General features: G+C 37.4%; 1 protein-coding gene and 1 pseudogene across 1 annotated transcript in view; both read left to right on the top strand.

Moving 5' to 3' along the window:
• Window positions 1-2,947: 2,947 nt before the first annotated feature.
• LOC118906722 lies at window positions 2,948-8,590 on the top strand (annotated as a pseudogene).
• Window positions 8,591-13,651: 5,061 nt separating this feature from the next.
• Window positions 13,652-20,180, top strand: part of CCDC178 (coiled-coil domain containing 178) — a 365,246-nt gene continuing 358,717 nt past the window's right edge. The window contains exons 1-2 of the mRNA XM_036874296.1: window positions 13,652-13,709; window positions 14,226-14,315. Of these exons, the coding sequence (XP_036730191.1) occupies window positions 13,652-13,709; window positions 14,226-14,315 (148 nt within the window). The remainder of the gene's footprint in view (window positions 13,710-14,225; window positions 14,316-20,180) is intronic.

The raw sequence follows: 20,180 nt of genomic DNA, 5'->3' as shown, positions 1-20,180 counted from the left end.
ATGGTATGTTTATATTCATGATCATTGTCCAAAATTTTTTCTAAGTTTCATTGTGACATGTTCTTCTATATAGTTTGTTCATAGTTTATTTCTTAATTTCCACAAGCACGAGGATTTTCTAGGTATCATTTTTTTCTTTTCTTTTATAGCTTTATATATTGTAAGCTTTTTACTTCAAGATAATTATAGATTCACAGGAAGTTGCAAAGATATATACAAGGTTTTCTGTCTGCTTCACCCACCATCCCTCAATGTTAGCATCATAAGTTACTACAGTACAATATCAAACCACAAACCATAGAGCTTATGCAGATTTCACCAGTAATACATGCACTTATTTGTGTGCGTATATATAGCTCTATGAAATTTTATTACTTGTGTAGCTCTGTGTAAGCACCACCATGATCAAGATACTTAACTGTACATCATCATAACACTCCCTGATGTCACCCCTTTCCCACCTCTAGCCCTAGACAACCAATGATTTGGTCTCCATCTCTATAATTACGTTATTTCATGAATAAAATGGAATATGCAATACAAATCTTTTTGAGATTGGCTTTTTTTCACTCAGCATAATTAATTTGGGGTTCATCCAAGTTGTTGAGTGTATAGAGAGTCTGTTCCCTTTTATTGTGGGGTAGTATTCCACATTACAGATGTACAAAATTTGTTTCATTATGCACCACAGAAGGTCATCTGGGTAGTGTGCAGGTTTTGGGTAGTATGAACAAAGCTCCTAAGACTATTCTTGCATAAGTTTCTGAGTGAAAATAAGTTTTCCTTTCTCTGGGATATATGTTTAAGAATGCAACTGCAGGGTCATATTGACAAGTCATTTTTAGTTTTAAAAGGAACTGCTAAACTATTTTCCATAGTAGCTATATCATCTCACACTCTAACCAGCAGGGTATGAGTGACCCAGTTTCTCCACATCCTTGCCAGCATTTGGTGTTGCAACTATTTTTGTTTTGTTTTGTTTTAGCCATTCTGATAGGTGCACAGATATCTCACTGAGGTTTTAATTTCTACTTCTTATTGCTGAGAATAGGTTGTGGGTTCTAGCTCCCCACTGGATCTTCACTGACAACTCCTTCACCGGGAGAGGTAGGAGTGCCTAGTCGCTGCTTCAGACACCCACGCCACTGACACCACAGAGAGGGTGTGGCCTCGTTACTGCTGGACTGCAGTAAAAGTTGCCACTCACTATTAAGCTTGCTCTCAGGCCACCCCAGTGGGGAAGGGAAGAGGTACTCATTAGTGCTATTGGGAGGTGTAGAAGTCCAGTCTCCCCACACAGTATCCATTGACGCTGAGATGGGGGAGGCTTGCCTCCAACCAGTGGGGATGGAAGTCCTGGATTCCTATAGGACATCAGAGTCTTCTGACATTACCCCAGCAGGAAAATGGGGGTGCCTCGTTTCCACCTAGCAAGAGTGGAAATAATCTAGGCTCCTCACTCTGCCTTTGTGGGGTCAGTTTTTTCTGTGGTGTTTGGCTGGAGTAGAGAGGTTATTATCCAAATGTATTCTCTCTTGCTAAGCTGCCCCTTTCCTGGTCCCTTGGCTAAAGAGAGCGGGCTTTTGTCAGAGCGTTATTTGGTCTGCATACATTGGCATATCTGGGTTTCTGGTTTCTTTAGCTTCAAGTCTGGGATGTATAAGGCAAAAAGAAAATCTTGGAAACACACCACCTCATTGTTCCTCTGATCTCAAGGTGCCTAGCCAGTCTGCCTTCTTCTCTCCACCTTTCAAAGTCTTATGATTGTTTTATATATAATGTCCAGGGTTTTTCGTTGTATGTAGAGGAAGGAATAGGGATAACTACATTCACTCCATCTTCCTGAAAGTGGAGGTTGAGCACACTGAATTTTATGCTTGCTTCTGTATTTTCTGTATTGTTATATTCAAGATAGTTTTTTTCCTGAACTTTTTCACTAATTCTTTCTTCAGTCTTGTCATACCTGCTTTTAAATTGAACCAGTGAGTTTAGAATTGCAGTTACATAGCCGTTTGCAGTTCATGGATTTCTAACTAGCTTCTTTTCAAATCTGCAATATCAATTTACATAATTTTTAGTTCTGAAATTTAAAATGTTGATGTTATATTTATAAACATGTTAAGCATAGTTGTTAGGTGGTTTATATCTGGTAATTTCACACTCTGGAGTAACTTTGGATCAGTTTCTGCTATCTTTCCTTTTCTGTTGACTTTTGTTATCTAGTCCTTTTGTGTGTTGGGTTCCCTTTGAGTTTGTGCTGGGTAAGAATCACCTTAATTCACTTTCGTCACGTGAGATCTTGAGGCCATTATTGCAATCAAATTACATTGGTAATTCTCTCTACCTCTGTATATATTTGACATCGTCCATAATAAAACATATTTTAAAAAAAGGAACTGAGGGAATGTAAAGAAGAGATGACAGCAAGGTTTAACTTTATCATATGAAATGAAACAATGTAGGTTCTAGAATTCCCAAAGGGCTTTGAGCCCACAGCTTCAATGATGAATACTAAATTATCTAATACTCAGGCCCAGTGTCTATTTAACCTAACAGCAGAGCAGGGGATCAAAGGTGCCTCTTTAATGAGAATTTTTATATTTGGTTTTCCTAAATAGGTTCATAGAAGTCCTCACAGGAAAAAGAGTATATTGTTGGTTTCCTTACATTTTAACATAATTTAGTATTGATTTTTACATATATAAATTGCATAATATTAGAAACCTATCCTGACATTACCAGTTCTTGAGTTGACAATTTTTAGTGTAATTAAAACTAATTTTGATTCATGACAGTTAAATGTTTTTCTTTTTAATTAGGTTTCAAAGGACTGTAAATAACCATGCCTGAAAATAAGATAATTTCCTATTCTTCCACTGGAGGAGAGCAAACAAAGAAAGGTAAGTTTATCCTTAAGTGATTTTCTTTGAAACTAGGTCATAGATAAATGCGACTCAGGTCACTCTCAGAAGAAGACAGTTGTAAGGACAGTAGTCTTCTCCAGGACCAGGGGGTCACAAAACCAAAATTTACTGGGATCAGGAAGGTGAGGTAAGCAAAAAGAGTAAATCAGTTTAAAGAAAACCCACTGTATGGATTATAATCAATTTCTTATATAATTACTACTGAACTACAGTATAAGCAGTACAATAGGTAGGTAGCACAATGGTCTGCTGGAGTCAGCTCTTACTAGCTCATGCGAGCTAATTGTATACATCTCTTCTCAATTCCACTCCATTGACTGGTTGAAATTGGTGGTATGGTGACAGGTGGTTATTAAAATTTTACCAGCACACCACTGAAGAGAAACATACAAAATTAAAAATGAAAAAAAATGCTTGTATAATTCTATTTTAAAAATTGTATTAGGGCTTCCCTGGTGGCGCAGTGGCTGAGAGTCTGCCTGCCAATGCAGGGGACACGGGTTCGAGCCCTGGTCTGGGAGGATCCCACATGCCGTGGAGCGACTGGGCCCGTGGGCCACAACTACTGAGCCTGCGCGTCTGGAGCCTGTGCTCCGCAGCGGGAGAGGCTGCGGCGGTGAGAGGCCCGCGCACCGCGATGAAGAGTGGTCCCCACTTGCCACAACTGGAGTGGGCCCTCGCACAGAAACGAAGACCCAACACAGCCATAAATAAATAAATTTATTAAAAAAAAAAAAAAAGAGCCTCTTATTAAAAAAAAAAAATTGTATTAGATTTTACCACATTACTTTGCAACTTGAGCCCCTTTTGCATCTTTTATTCTGCATCATGTTAGCAATATCATGTCTTTGCCTGATATAGAACAGAGGTCAGTAAATTACAGCCCATGGGCCAAATCTGGTCACCAGCGCTTTTTGTACAGCCCAAAAGCTAAGAATAGTTTTTACATTTGTAAAGGGTTGTAAAAAGAAACAAAAGAAACAAAACAAACATGCAACAGAGACTGCATGTGGTTCACTAAACCAAAAATTTTTACTATCTGGACCTTTACAAAAAAAAGTCTACCAATCCTTGGTATAGAATTTTGTCTCGAATACTTAACTGGGAACAATAGTCTCCGTATGAGTTATCCATTGCTGCCCTAAGGCCATGTAACAACCAACCACAAAAAATGCAGGTACATAGAGCATCATAAACATTCATTTTAGCTCACTTGTACTGGGTGGTTCTCAAGTGGGCCCAGGAAGGCTCACTCACACATCTGCAGTAAGCCACAGGCCAGCTAAGCATCATTACAGATCTTGCTCATTTGAGCTGGGCCTTCACAGGCCTAGGGTGTTGGCTGGGAAAACCAGGCTGACTCAGCCCTGCACCATGTTGTCTCTCATACTCTTACAGCAGCCTGACCTCGTGGTCTACGAGGGGGAAGAGACGCTCACAAGGCCAAGGCTCAGAACTGGCACCCTATCATTTCTGCTACATTTTATCAGCCAAAGCAAGTCACGGGACCAGCCTAGAGTCAAGAGGCAAGGGATTAGACTCCACCTCTTAGTGGTAGATGCTGCAAAGTCACATTGCAAAAGAAGATGAACACTGGAAGGAGAAAATTAGAGGGGCTATTACTGCAATCAAAGCACTACAGTCTTATTTGGGCTATAAAAGAAAGCAGTCATTTAGTAATTCCAAACATAGTTGAGGATATCACACAGTGGATTTCATGTAGGATTACGAATCTTGCATAGGATTTTTAGTGGTTTAGCACCACATTTACTTTCAGAATATTTCAGTAAGTTTGGTTTTTAGCTCTTTATTCTATCAATATTATTTGACAAAATTGATGTTATTTCATTTTCACAGATTTTGTGTAGCGAAGTTTAAGCAAAAAATTTTCATGTCTGGAAAATGACTTCAACCTCAGATTAGCAAAATGGACCAGGTTTCTCACATAAAACAATTTTCCCAAAGATACAATTTGGAAAGAGATAGGATAATCAAATTATACTTGTGCCTATCTCATGTTTAAATATTTGAAAAGAACTATCGAAAATTTTTGGATTAATTATAATGTTAATTAAAAACTAATAGTTTGTTCCAAGACTTCAGAGAGCTGAGCTAGTGATTTGCCTTTGAATAACCTGACAAAGACTCTTTATTTTGTAGTGGAACATAAAGTGACCAGTCCATACTGGATTGCAAGCAAAAGCTCTTGTGTGTGGTACATTAGGAGAAAGTTACTCATGTTAAACATGACAGGACACCTACTTTCTGTCTATGCAATGGAGAAATATACAGTCAGATAAAACCACACATCACATTATACAGTGGAATGTTAAGTGTTCTTTGATATAGGTTATTCCTGCAAATGCATACAAAATGGAAATACATCTGGCTGGCTAACTGTGTGGAAAATAATATGGTTAGTAAATTGTCTTTTGAAATGTACTTAGTAAGTTCAGGATATTTGTATTTAAATGACATTAGGACCAATATTTGGAACGCTGGCATAAACAGTGATTATCAGTTAAAATTAATTTCTATCTCTTTGGCATCATACCATCATTAAGCTCCCTATCCTCTTTGTAAGACAACAACAAATACTATAAAGAACATTCAGCTTATCAAGCAAAGCACTGAGATGTCCATGTTCAAACTACAGAAACTTAGCAGTCTTAGCAAATTTTAAACTTTTAAGCCCAAAGCAATCTTTGCTGGATGATGTATTGAACCTAATGATGTACCAACTTTTGAAAAGGTTTGTCATTAACATCACAAGAACACAACCTCAGATCTTATTTATTAACTTCTACCAGATGATATTCAACATAATAATACTCTTCTTCACATCAAAAATAAATCCTTTCCTATATTGTGTAAATCACCCTGCAACTATTGTGGTTATATCAAAATTCTCATTATACTATAAATAAGCTTAGCAAACTGGATGATTATTCTGTGCTCTCAGTTGAAATAAAAAATAAAACAAATTATTAAACTTTCCAATTGTTCTGTAGAGTCACAGCCGTATCTTAAACATGCTGACCAACAGTATTTTCACATGACTCCTGTTTACAGACAGTTAGCTCTGGGATACTAATTTCTATTACAATTAAAAGTACATTTTTACAAACTTACCACCTGTAATATTTGGATTCTCAGGCAATATATTCACTAAAGTGCATTTCATGGCAGCATCACTTATTTACTTGTATTAAGATACTGATATTGCCTTAGTTTTTCTATGTATTGTTTTTCATAATGTATCATTTCCATATAAAAGGCAGAGACTGTATAATATTGTTTTTTTAGAGAATAGCACCTTTCTATGTTGAAATAGGAAATATTTCATACATGTAAAAATATCTGTAACATATATGTAAAGGACAACAAACACTGATAAAATCGAGTATCTGTGCACTCATAAGGCACATTAAGAAACAGTACACTGTGTTCTCTCACCTCTTCCAAATCACATTTAGTTTTATATATTATATGTAAATATGCTAATATACATTATATAGTTTTATATATTTAACCTCATAATTTTAACTGTCATTAATTCACTAATATTAGACAATCTGAAAATGAGTTAATATTTTTACTTTCTTCTATTGTTTAGTCTAGATCCTTTAGTACTCTGTTAAATGCAGGCAATAAAAATGTGCTCACTTATCTCCCTGTTCCTGATTTTTAAGATGAGACTTTTAATGTTTCACCACTAAATATGATTTAGTTTTTTTTTATAGTTTACTATAAATTATGAACATGTATTGAATTTTATTTATTTCATTTGGTTAAACTTTACATGTATTGATACAATATTGTTAACAATGTTTTATTTTTATATCCTTTGTATGCAGTATTTCTGCTTTACATTCATAAATTGTATTTGTTTCTTCTGTTTCTTCTCTTTTGTCTTGATCAATTTTGCCAGATGTATTCATTGGTGCTATATTTTTCAAAGTGGTAATTTCTCACCTTTTAAATTATCTCTAGGGATTTTTCTTGTTGTTGTTGGTTTGCTTTCTGTTAATTTCAGATATTATTGCCCCCTTATCTTCCTTCTACTTTCTTTGGGTTTGTTTTCCCATATATTCTTAATTTGGATGCTTAAATCACTAATTTTCAGCCTCTTTTCTTTTCTAATATAATTACTTAAAGCTATAAATTTCCCTTGACATATCATAGAGATAATAAAAAGGACTGGATGTCAAATCAGACTCATATGAAAACTGACTCATCATGCAGAGATTCACTCAGCATGCATGTAGCTTTATTCAGTGCTGATATCAATAATACTGTATTTAACTTTAAAAAATTGAATTATAATTATACACTACCATAAAATTCACTTCTTTCAATTGGGTATTTTCAGTATAATCACAAGGTTGTGCAACCATCACCATTATCTAATTCCGGTACACTTTCATAACCCCAAAAAGCAGCCCTATACCATTAGCTGCCACCCCCCATCCCAGCCCCTGGCAACCACAAAGCTACTTGCCTTTCAGTAACATCGTGGGCCTGGTGGGTGTCGACCAGTTCCTGGTGAAGAACAGGCACCATAACGACCTTTGAGCACGCCCACTACACGCACGTGATGAAGTTCAGTGTAAGCCTGGTCTTCAGGCTCGCTGTGGAAGCCAAGAACCCGGCTAACCTGCCCAAACTGGTCAGGTGGAGGGGCTGAAGCCGCAGGCCAAGTCGGATCCCAGGGAGCAGTGCATCATCAAGGAGTCGGGGAGCACATCACTGCAGGTGCCGTTGAGCTGCACCTGGTGATCTGCCTGAAGGACCACACTTGCATCCCCTATCAAGACATCCAACCATGTCATCTGGCACCGTGAGACCGTCTCCGAAAAGTCGAATGTGCTTTGCCTGCCCAAGGCCTGCAACAAGCGCAATCCGTTGCACATGGAAGCGCGGCCCTTCCCCAATGGCCTGGCGGTGGACATCAGAAGCGCGGTGTCCGCCCACCAGGAGCTCAAGCATTGGCCTGGCCGACTACCTGGAAGAGAAGTACGAGTGGGATGTGGCCTACGCCCGCAAGATCTCGTGCGCCGGCACCAGCCCCAATATCCCCACTGACATCACCAGGGGTGTGCAGTCCCTCAACGAGAGCAAGTACAGCGTCGTGGCCGGCCTCCACTGGGGGCGCTGTGCCAGGAGAACACGCGGGCGTGCGCTTCGAGGTCCTAGATGCGACGCCGCCCAGGGATGCCACTCAGATCGCCCCCACCGTCCGCCCGGCGCCGCCTCTACGCCGCATGCTGACCGCCAGCGCGGGTTCCTGGAGCGCAGTACCTTGCGGAGAGCCGGGGTCAGGAACAAGTGCTTGGTGGTGTCCTGTACAGAAGCGGGGCCGCGTCTTCGAGGAGTCCCAGGTGGCCCGCACCCCCATGTCGTGAAGGCCTACCTGCCTGTCAGCGAGCCCTTTGGCATCACCGCCAACCTGCGGTCCCACACGCGCGGGCGGCCAGGCCTTCCCGCGTGTGTGTGTGTGTGTGTGTGTGACCACTGTCAGTCCTGCCCAGTGGCCCCTTCGCCAACACCGGCGCCCCAGCCAGGTCGTGGCGGAGACGCGCAAGCGCAGAGGCCTGAAGCAAGGCAGTCCAGCTGCGCAACTTCCGGGACAACTCACGAAGCAGCACCTGCTGCGCCATGATTGACTGCAGCATTGAGCCGCGAATTCTCCTCGAGACACCGCGAGAACGTCCGGACGCAGTGACGCTCCGCCTACGGGATTTTAGGGTCCACTCGGTGCCACCTTTCAGCGTTAGAGCTTGATACCCTTTCTGCTGACATTTATATGAGAATTTCTGAGGTAACAGAATTGCCCTCACAGCAGGGATTTATTTGGCGAGTGGAGGGTGTGGGGAGCGGGAATGGGAGACCGTTTTGGACTTTTCATAGAAATGAATTGATAAAATAGTTGGCATTGTGTGTCTGCCGTCTTTTAAACTGGAGTTTTGTCGAGATTCTTTTTTTTGTGGCTGAGTAATACTCCATTGTATGTATATTCCACATATTGTTTTATAAATTCATCAGTAGATGGGTGTTTGGGTTGTTTCCACTTTTGGACCATTATGAATAATGTTGTTATGAATATTCAAGTACAAGTTCTTATGTGGACGTCTATTTTCATTTCTGTTGGGTCTACACTTTGGACTGGAATTGCTAGGTCATTTGGTAACTTGATATTTAACTTTCTAATTGCCATTTTTTTTCCAAAGCAGCTGCAGTGTTTTACGTTCCAAATGGCAATGTATGAGGATTGCAGTTTTTCTACCCCCTTGTCAACACTTATTAAATTTTGTTATCTTTTTAAACTTTATTATAGCCATTTTAGTGGGTGTGAAGTGGCATCTTATTGTGGTTTTGATTTGCATTTCCCTAATCACAAATGATGATCAGGATTTTTAAATATGTTTACTGTCACTTGTATGTCTTCTTTGGAGAAATGTCTCTTTAAATCTTTTGCCCATTTTTAAATTGGGTTATTAGTCTTTTTCTGTTCTTGAGTGATAATAATTCTTTATACGTTTTAGAAACTAGATCTTTATTAGATATGTGATTTATGAATGTTTTTGCTCATAGTAGGGGTTGTGTTTTCTCTTTTTTGGGGAGTTTTTTTGTGAGTTTTTAAAAACGGAGCTACAGTTGATGTACACTGTTTCAGGTGTACAGCAAAGTAATTCAGTTATTTCACTTTCTTGATAGTGTCCTTTGCAGCACAAAAATTTTTATTTTCATGAAGCCAATTTAATTTCTAAAATTGCTTGTTCCTTTGATGTCATATTTACCCCTTTATTTTCTTATAAGAGTTTTATAGTTTTAGCTCTTGCATTTAAGTTTATGATCCATTATGAGTTAATTTTTGTACATGGTTTGAGGTAGGAATCAAAATTCATTCTTTTACATTCATATATTCAGTACTATCTGTTGATAAAAAGACTATTCTTTTCTCATTGAATAGTCTTTGCACCCTTGTAAAATTCAACTGACCTAAATATGGGTTTATATCAGGAATCTCAATTCTATTTCATTGATCTACATGTTTGTCCTTTTGCCGGTACCACACCGTCTTGATTATTTAGATTTGTAATAATTTTTGAAATCAGGAAGTGTGATTCCTCCAACTTTGCTCTTCTTTTTCAATATTGTTTCAGCTAATCTGGGTCCCTGGCATTTCCATGTTAATTTTAGGGTCAGTTTGAGAATTTCTGAAAAACAACAACGACAGAAAGCTGCTGGAATTTGATAGAAATTGCACTGAACCTATAGATCAATATGAAGAGTTTTGGTGTCTTAACAAAATTGTCTTAGAATCCACTAACACAGGATATTTTTCTATTTATTTAGGTATTTAATTTTTTCAACAGTTTTGTAGATTCTAGTGAAACTTGTTTAACCAAACAAGTCTTGCACTTCTTTTGTTAATTTTATTCCTAAATATTTTATTCTTTTTGATGCCTTTATTAAATTGTATTTTGGATGCCTTTTATTTAATTTTCTTGCCTAACGACTCTGGCTCCGATCTTCAGAACAATATTGAATAGAAGTGGCAAAGTGTAGTTATGATTATCTTTTTCCTGATCTTAGGGGGAAAACTTCATTCTTTCCTGTAATATCTGATGTTAGCTGTGGATTTTTCACCTTTGTGAAGGAAGTTTCCTACTATTCCTGTTTTGATGAGTGTTTTTATCATGAATGGGATTGAATTTTGTCAAACACTTTTTCTGCATCTATTGAAATGTGTGGTTAGTACTGCACTGATTGATTTTCATATGTTGAAACATTTCTGGAATACATCTCACTTGGACATGATGTATAATTCTTTTTATATGCCACTAGATTTGGTTTGGTAGTATTTTTGAGGATCCATGTGCATAAGGAAATATTTTATGTATAATTTTATTTTCTTATAATATTTTGTCTGGTTTTGCTGTCAGGATAATATGGGGCTCATAGAATGAGTTGGCAAGTGTTCTCTCCTCTTCTGTATAATTTTTGGCAAAGTTAAAGAAGCATCAGTGAGGCATTCTTTAAATATTTGGTGATATTCACCAGTGAAGCCATTTGGCCAAGGACTTTTCTTTGTGGGAGGATTTTTTATTACTGATTTAATTTCTTTACTTCTTATAGTTCTGTTCAAATTTTCTGTTTTTTCTTGAGTCAATTTTGATAGCTTGTGGCTTTCTAAGAATTTGTTCATTTCATCCAGGTTATCTAATTTATTGGTAGAATCTTGTTTATAGTATTCCCTTATAAACCACTCTGTAATATAGTAATACCCTTATTTCATTCTTGGTTTTAGTACTTGGAGTACTGTCTTTTGCTTTTTGTTCCCTTGGTTAGTACTCATGGGAGAAATGGCTACTCAGGTCCTTTGCCCATTTTATAATCAGATTATTTGTTTTACTGCTGTTGAATTGTATGAATTCCTTGTGTGTTTTGGATATTAACCCCTTATCAGATAGATGGTGTGCAAATATTTTCTCCCATTCTATAGGTTGCCTTTTCATTATGTGGATTGTTTCTTTTGTTGTACAGAAGCTTTTTAATTTATTTTAATTTATTTTACTTTTTTTAACTTTTTATTTATCATTTATTTTGGTTGCGTTGGGTCTTCGTTGCTGTGTGCAGGCTTTCTCTAGTTGCGTTGAACGGGAGCTACTCTTTGTCGCGGTGTGTGGGCTTCTCATTGCGGTGGCTTCTCATTGTGGAGCACGGGCCCTAGGCGCGCGAGCCTCAGTAGTTGTGGCCCGCGAGCTCAGTAGTTTGTCGTGCGGGCTTAGTTGCTCTGTGGCATGTGAGATCTTCTCAGACCAGGGATCGAACCCATGTCCCCAGCATTGGCAGGTGGATTCTTAAGCACTGCACCACCAGGGAAGTCCCTGTGCAGAAGCTTTTTAGTTTGATGTAGTCCCACTTGTTGATTTTTGTTTTAGTTGGTTGTGTTTTTAGTGTCATAGCCAAAAGGTCCTTAAAAGAACAATGTCAATGAGCTTTTTCCCTGTGTTTTCTTTTAGGAATTTTATGATTTCAGGTCTTACTTTTAAGTCTTTAGTCCATTTCAAGTTAACTTCTGTGAGTGATGTAAGATAGGGGTCCAGTTTCATTCTTTTGTATGTGAATATCCAGTTTTCCTAGCAACATTTATTGAAGAGATTATCCTTTCCTCATTGAGTAGTTTTGGCTCCCTTGTCAAATATTAATTGATTGTATATGCATGGGTTTATTTCTGGATTCTCTATTTTGTTCCACTAATCTATGTGTCTGTTTTCATGCCAGTACCATATTGTTTTGAGTGTTATAGCTTTGTAACACAGTTTGAAATAAGGAAGTGTGATGCCTCTAGCGTTATTCTTCTTTGTCAAGATTACTTTGGCTACTAGGAGTCTTTTGATGTTCCAGATGAATTTTAGGATTTTTAAAAAAATTTCTGTGAGAAATGCTATCGGAATTTTGATAAGAATTGAATTGAATGGACATTTTAACAATATTTACTCTTCTCATCCATGAAGAGTAACTCTTTCCATTTGTTTGCGTTCTTCAATCTCTTTCATTAATATCTTACAGTTTTTGGTGTATAGATGTTTCAATTCCTTGGTGAAATTTATTCCTAAGCATTTTGTTCTTTTCATGCTATTGTAAATGAGATTGTTTTGTCTGACGTAAGTATGTATGAGGTCGTAAGATATATATATATATATATGATCAACTACCTCTGATATCTTTTGGTTTCCATTTGCATGGAATATCTTTTTTCATCCCTTCACTTTGAGCCTCTATGTGCCCTTAAAGCTGCAATGAGTCTCTTGTAATAGCATATATATATAGTTGAGTCTTGTTTTTTTTTTTTTTTTAATTTGCTCAACTACTCTGTGCCTTTTGATTGGAGAGTTTAATTCATTTACAGTTAAATTGATTATTGATAGGTAAGGATTTCCTAATGGCATCTTGTTGATTGTTTTCTGCCTGTTTTTTAGTTCCTTTGTTCATTTCTTCCTCTCTTGCTGTCTTCCTTATCGAATTGATGATTTTTCATAGTGGTATACTCTGACTCCCTTCTTTTTTTCTTTTGTGTATCTGTAATACTATAAGTTTTTGCTCTGTGGTTACCTTAAGGCTTAAATGAAGCATTTTATAGATATAACAGTCTTTTTGGAGCTGATAGCAACTAAATTTCAATCACATACAAAATCTCTGCCTTTTTATACCCCACCCTCCACATTTTGTGTTTTTGATGTCACAATTTACATCTTTTATATTTGGTATCTATTAACAAATTATTGCAGTTATAGCTATTTTTGTACTTTTGTCCTTTAACTTTTATACTAGGATTAAGTGATTAATATACTGCCGTAGTACTGGAGTATTCTGTATTTGAATATATACTTACTTTTACTGATGTGTTTTATATTTTCATGTTTGTGTTTTGCTAATTAGTGTTCTTTTAACTTGAAGAACTCCTTTCAGCATTTCTTGTAAAGAAAGTCAAATGTTGATGAACTCCCTCAGCTCTTGTTTGGGAAACTCTTTCTCCTTCATTTCTGAAGGACAACTTTGCCAGCAAAGAAGGTGAGGTCCTCTGCAGAGCAGGCCACTGGAAAGCATGATCACTGCTGCTGCATGACTGATACTGGTAGCCTCTGCCATTCTTCCTTGTGCCAAGCCATCTTTATACTTCTCAGCTTTGCTGATCTCTGGGTGGGATGAAACCAAAGATGGTCCTTTGTGCAGTGCCCCAAAAGGGTGGGGAAGCTGGTTGCTCACCCTTTCCTAGTGAGAGGAGCTATTTCAGACCAGAGAGTTCCCTCTTGGCACTGAGCAGTGTGGACCTAGGGGGTGGGATAATGCAGACAAAATGAAGCTGTCTTCCTTTCCTTGTTGTGTGGTTATTCTCTGTTGTTGTTGTTGTTCCACTATGTTGCTGAAGTTTTTTAAGTGGACTCTTGAGCTCTCCCAGAGCTGTTTTTGTTTGTGGATAGCTGTCTAATTGTTGAAGTTTGTTGGATGGAGTCTAGGGTCTCCTACCCCACCATTTTGGTGATGTCACTCTGGATGATCTCTCTGCTTTTAATAGCTGCATGCTATTTTGAATACCTTCTTGTGAGAGTTAAGCCAAATGAAAAACATGGAAAACATCTAAAGATATTCTACTGTGGGTTTTGTTTAATATCGATATTTTAGTTGCTTTTTCAAGGACAGCACTTTCGCAACATAGTTTTGTACATTATTTTGCTTATTTTAAAAATGAATATTAACTGTTCACTGAAATTTTTGTTTTCTTTTAAAAAGACAACGCCACATCACAAGCTTTGGTTTTATTTGGTGCCCCTAAGGAAGCTGTTGAGATTATTCATGAAAATAAAATGACAAATACTGAAGGTGAGGACTGAATCTAAATTGTATAGTGACCTATATAAGCTATATTTATATTCACTCATTAGTTTGTGATATCAGTGTTAAATTTTTATTAAGAAATACACTGTAAATATCTAATAGTTAACAGAGTAATGATATATAATATTAGAATACAATATTTTAATAAATTTTATTAATAGTATATTGTTAATTAAAATTTGGTTCATAAGAATTGTTTACAATTTCAGAAATGTATGAATTTTTAAAATAAACATTTTCTTTATCCTTCATGCCAGGACTGGCAAGTGCTAGAAGCTTTCTAGTTCATTGAGGATATGTTTCTTAGAAGAAAAAGAATAAGGACTAATGTTTATGGTGTGTGAAATCCAGAATTAAAAATTGTTCATTGAAAATCCATGAAACATTAGCTCAGAAAGTGTTTCTGGTATCTTATGTTGTAAGAAGTAGAAAGAGATGATGAAATGTATACATTTTATATATAGAGTTTCATACTTGTTTCTTCTCAGATCATTCTGGTGGAGAACTCCATATTTATCAAAATATTTAATCTAAATTTTGGTAAATCTCTGCTCTGCAGGTTGTTAGTTTGACAGGATAAAATTGGGATAAGTTACCCTTCTGATTATCTATTTCTGTTCAATAGAAATCTTGAATAGAATTTTAATGTTCTGGCTTAGAGTTTATTGCCCGAAGTTAGTTATGGGCCATAGTTAGTTTTAGACAAATGTTTTAAAATATCAAATTATTGATTTATTAACCAATTAATTCAAGACACTGGAATATACATGTGCTATTAGGGTGCAGAGATATTTAAGAAATGATTCTTATATGGAACGTATAATCTTGCAAGCCAAATAAAATATACACCAATTAGTACAACACAATAGAAGTGGATGGTTGTATAGAGTAACAACAAAGATGACACAAAGTATTTAAAAGGTTCTGCAGCCAATCCCAGTGTGTGACCGTGGGGTTTCCCCACCACTAAGCCATTCTTGGACACCAGCTGGGTGTCCTACAATTCAGCTCAATTCTAACATCAGCTACCCAGAGATAGTGTCAGATCCCAAGGTCAAGGGCTTAGTCCTATAAGTCTACCCCTTGCCCCACTTCAGATGCCAGTCAAAAGCCCAGTTTGTCACCTGTGCTTCTGACCAACCAGTGTAGATTGGTGGTTCCAATTACACCCTTCCCTGCCTTGGTTTTGACTAATCTGCTAGAGTGGCTCACAGAACTCAGAGAAACATTTTACTTAGTAGATCACTGGTTTATTATAAAAGGATATAACTCAGCAACAGCAGATGGAAGAGATGCGTAAGGCGAGATATGGAGGAAGGGCACAGAGCTTACATGTCCTCTCGAAGTGTGCCAGTCTCCCCAAATCTTCATGTGTTCACCAGCCCAGAAGCTCTCTGATCCCTGTCCTTTTGAGTTTTTATGGAGTCTACGTTACATGGGCAAGATTGATTAAATCATTGGCCGTTGGCTATTGATGCACCCTCCAGCCCCTCTCCCCTCCCCAGAGGACGGGGGTGGGACTGAAAGTTCCAACTCTGTAATCACAAGATTGGTTCTCCTGAGTCCCCATCCTTAGGTGGGGGTCCAAAAGTCACCTCAGTAGCATAACAAAGGACACTTTCATTGCTCTCATCAGTTAGGAAATTACAAAGGTTTTAGGAACTCTGTGCTAGAAACAGATGAAGAACAAATATATATTGCTTATTCTAAATCACAATATCACAGTAGTGTATGACAAATGAATACTGTGGACAAGAATCTTTAGTGTTTCGAGTAACACCAGTTTGTATGGCCTCTAAGAATTAAGAGGATTGTTAATGGATAAGGACAGATGTGAACTGAATCTTGAAGGATGTATTTGTATATGAAAAGAAACGTGAGGAGGGAAATTAAGCAAGAACCACAGAATGAGTCAAATAATGTGATGAAATAACACAAAATACAGAAAAAATAGATTACTTTGACTACAGCATAGGAAAGATTCAGAAATTTAAAGATAATTGGTTAAAATAAAGCTAGAAATGATTGAGGGGCAGTCAAGAAGCATTCTGAATTTCAGGCTCAAAAGTGTGAACTTCATTATTGTTCAGTCTCTGGTCCTATATAGATTCGATTGGAGATATTATGTTACCAAATTCTTTGCTTGAAAGTATGAGTCTGAGTGCACTATGCAGAATTATTTGGTTATAGAAGGAAATATAGAAACTATTCACCTAAACAAATAAGCTGCTGGATAGTTCTCCAGAAAAGATAGGTTTATTTGGGATCAGCAGATTTGGGGTGTGCAACCACAGTGAGCCATGTGCAAGTTCCCCCAAGGCAAGAGAAGGAGAACTCTTTTATATAAGGGAAAAGGAAGTTGAGAGGGCTATAGTAAGCAAAGAGCCCATGGCTTTTCATTGGCTGAGTCCTTGCCAGGAAGGAAGAGGAGTCCTTCTTCTTCTTGTTGGGCTCTGTTATCATCGCAGGGAGTGAGAGCTCCCCCTCCTGGTCTCCTGACTCTACTTGAGGTTTCTGTTTATTAATTGTTATAAAAATGATTATCCTATTATGGTTTGTGCTTAAGGTAATAAGGGTTTGATCTATGAATGATAAACGGATATGAAAGATAGGAATTAAAGAGATTACAAAGGAATTGTTAAGATTTGGTAAACCGACTGGGTATATTGTTACAGGAACTTGAAAAGGAGGATTCAACAATGGTTTAACTGTTGCAAACTTTGATAGTGGGAACAGAGGAGTAAGAAAGGAAAGGAGGTTGAATGGAATGAAGATGAGTTTAGTTTTAGAAATACTGGCTTTGCGAATGGGTTTGGTCCTTTTAACTACCTGTGGCTTGCTGTCCTTGACAAAGTCCAAATGTTTAATACCAAATATATTGGGGATGGGCCTGAAACCGAAATTTTCATCTTGGTATGTCTTTACTCTCTCATTCTTTCATTTGCCAAATAGTTCCTGATTATCGACTCTGTGCCAGGCACCATGCTCACTGCTTGGAAGGTATCAGATCCCTGCCACCCTGCCACCTCCCTCTGTACATCTCCCTAATCTTTTCCAGCTCCATATCTGATCATACAAATGTGCTCATTTTCCTCTGTAGCCTTTCTGACTTTGGCATTTTAGTTTATGATGTCATGAATTTATTTCCTTGTTTGTGGTATATCGACTTCTCAGAGTACATTCTACTTTTAATTCTCTTCCTCCCATACTGCATAGGATCTAGCAGGTCCATCCTTCCCTTCCCTACATTCAGTGCTAGGCTTGGGCTCTAGGAAGGACAGGTTTTGGAATACATTTGGCAAGGAGTTCAGTGTCAAGTTAAGTCTAAAGATGTTTACTTAGGAGTCAAGCACTCAGAGGAGATGACTAAGGGAGAGAATATAAAGGGGAAAGATGATTTCTTACCAAGTAGTCATGATTAAGAAATATGAGGAGAAATAGTCAATGAGGAAGTAAAAGAAAGCTATTAAAGAAGAACATTTCAAAGAAGTGTTTTCTACTATATTCTGTATAATGAGTTAAAAGAGAAGGAGAGTGGTACAAGGTTATTGAATTCTGTCACTAGGGAATGGCTGGTGGTCTTTTTAATCAAACAAATTTGTTGAGGTAAAATTTAAGTATAATAAAATCTACTCATTTTAAGTATACAGGTCAATGACTTTTGACAAATGTATACATCCATTTAACCACCGTCTTAAACAGGATATAGATACTCTTTTCAGAAAGTTCATTCATGTTCTTTGTGGTCACTGTCTCTTCACTCCACCCCTCATATCCACTGATATGATTTTAGTTTTAACATTTAAAAATTTTAAATAAGTGGAATCATTCCATTTGTGCTCTTTTGTGTCCAGTTTCTTTCAAAGACTCAGAAAGAGGTCTGTGAGATTCAGCCATGTTGTTGAATATATTAGTAGTTTCAATGTTGCATATATTAGTAGTTGTTCATTTTATTACTCAGTAGTATTCCCTTGCATGAGTGCTGTATAGTTTATCTATTCAACCATTGATGGAAATTTGGGATTTTCTAATTTGGGGCTATTATAAATAAAGCTGTAATGAATATTTACACACAAGTCTTTTTATAGATGGATTTTTATTTATCTTGGGTAAATACATAGAAGTGGAATGCTGAGTCATATGATAAGTGTATGCTTAACTTTTATAAGAAATTGCCAAACTATTTTCCAGAAGTCATTTACAGTTCCACCAGCAATATATGAGTTATAGTTGTTCTATATCCTCACTAATATTGGCTTTGCCAGTCTTTTAAATTTTAGGCATTCTAGTGATTGTGAAGTTGTACTGTACTGTTAATTAAATTTGCATTTTTCTGATGATTAATGAAGCTGAGCATCTTTTTACATGCTTATTAGTCATTTGTGTATTGTCTTTTGGAAGATTCCAAGTCTTATGCCCATTTTTTATTGGGTTGTCTTCCTATATAGGAAGTTGTAAATTTTCTCCGCACATTCCAGATATAAGTCATTTGTTGGATATATACCTGTTTTCTCCCACTCTCTTGCTTGTCGCTTCATATTGTAATATCTTTTTGAGGCATGCTGAATGTTTTGACTTTGATGAAGTCAAATTTATTTTTTTAATGTTTCTCTTTTCTCTCCCTTCCTTCCTTCTTTCTTGCGTGTATTTTAAAGATATTTTTCTATTATGTCCTGGCCTATATTGTTTCTGATGGGAAATGTAGCAGTTATTCATATCCATGTCCCCTATATGTAATGTGTCCTTTTGTTATCTGGCTGCTTTAAAGATTTCCTCTTCAATTGGTTTCCAGCAGTTTGGCTATGATGTTCCCAGACATAGTTCTCTTTATATTTTAATTGTATGAGATTTGTTGAGCTTCTTGGATGTGTGAATTGATGTTTTTCATCAAATTTTGAAATTTTTTTGGCTGTTATTCTGTTATTTTTCCCTCCAAATTTCACTCTCTTCTTCTTCCAGAACCTCAACTTCACATGTGTTGGACTGATTGATTTTTTCCTACAATTCCTTGAGGATCTGTTCTTTTTTGTTCATTTTTCTTTCTCTTCTTCAGAATGGATAATTTTTTTAAAAATTTATTTTATTTGTTTATTTTTGGCTGCATTGGGTCTTCATTGCTGCACCTGGGCTTTCTCTAGTTGCGGCTAGCAGGGGCTTCTCTTGTTGTGGAACACAAGCTCTGGGCACGCAGGCTTCAGTAGTTGTGGCACACGGGCTCAGTAGTTGTGGTTCGTGGGCTCTAGAGCACAGGCTCAGTAGTTGTGGTGCACAGGCTTCGTTGCTCTGCGGTATGTGAGATCGTCCTGGAGCAGGGCTCGAACCTGTGTCCCCTGCACTGGCAGGCGGACCCTCAACCACTGTGCCACAAGGGAAGTCTCTAGATTGGATAATTTTTATCAATTAATCGGCACATTCATTCTTTACTCAGGGAAAGGTCTCCTCCTCCCTTCCCCCACCCCCAGTGTATAACAAAACTAAAAGGAACTTTGTTTTTCACAAAAGAAGTTAAAGGTACTTTCTGTTTATCACACAGAGGCTTTGCAAGGAGAAGAAATTATTTCTAAACTTAAGAGCACTAGCTTATTCTACATTTTGGGAAGAAAATCAAGATGTTGAAAGGGATAATCAAATGTGGAAAAGAAATCTGTGTTTAGATAAGTTTTTTACTCAGAGTGCTGAGGTCAGATAAAGGAATGATACAGTAACTCGGGTGATGGATGTAAAGGAATTACATATTAAAATCAGAAGAGAAGGAAGGATGGTAGTGATAAAATCTTAAATTATTGGGCCTGTGTGAGTAAATTATGTAAGGATCAAATTCACTGAGCAAGGAGAGTTGACAGTTAATGA

This window comes from Balaenoptera musculus, chromosome 14 (genome assembly GCF_009873245.2).
Source record: "Balaenoptera musculus isolate JJ_BM4_2016_0621 chromosome 14, mBalMus1.pri.v3, whole genome shotgun sequence".
Lineage (NCBI taxonomy): Eukaryota > Metazoa > Chordata > Mammalia > Artiodactyla > Balaenopteridae > Balaenoptera > Balaenoptera musculus.
Note: the sequence above shows the minus strand (reverse complement) of the source record. Positions and strands in the feature narration are given on the sequence as shown.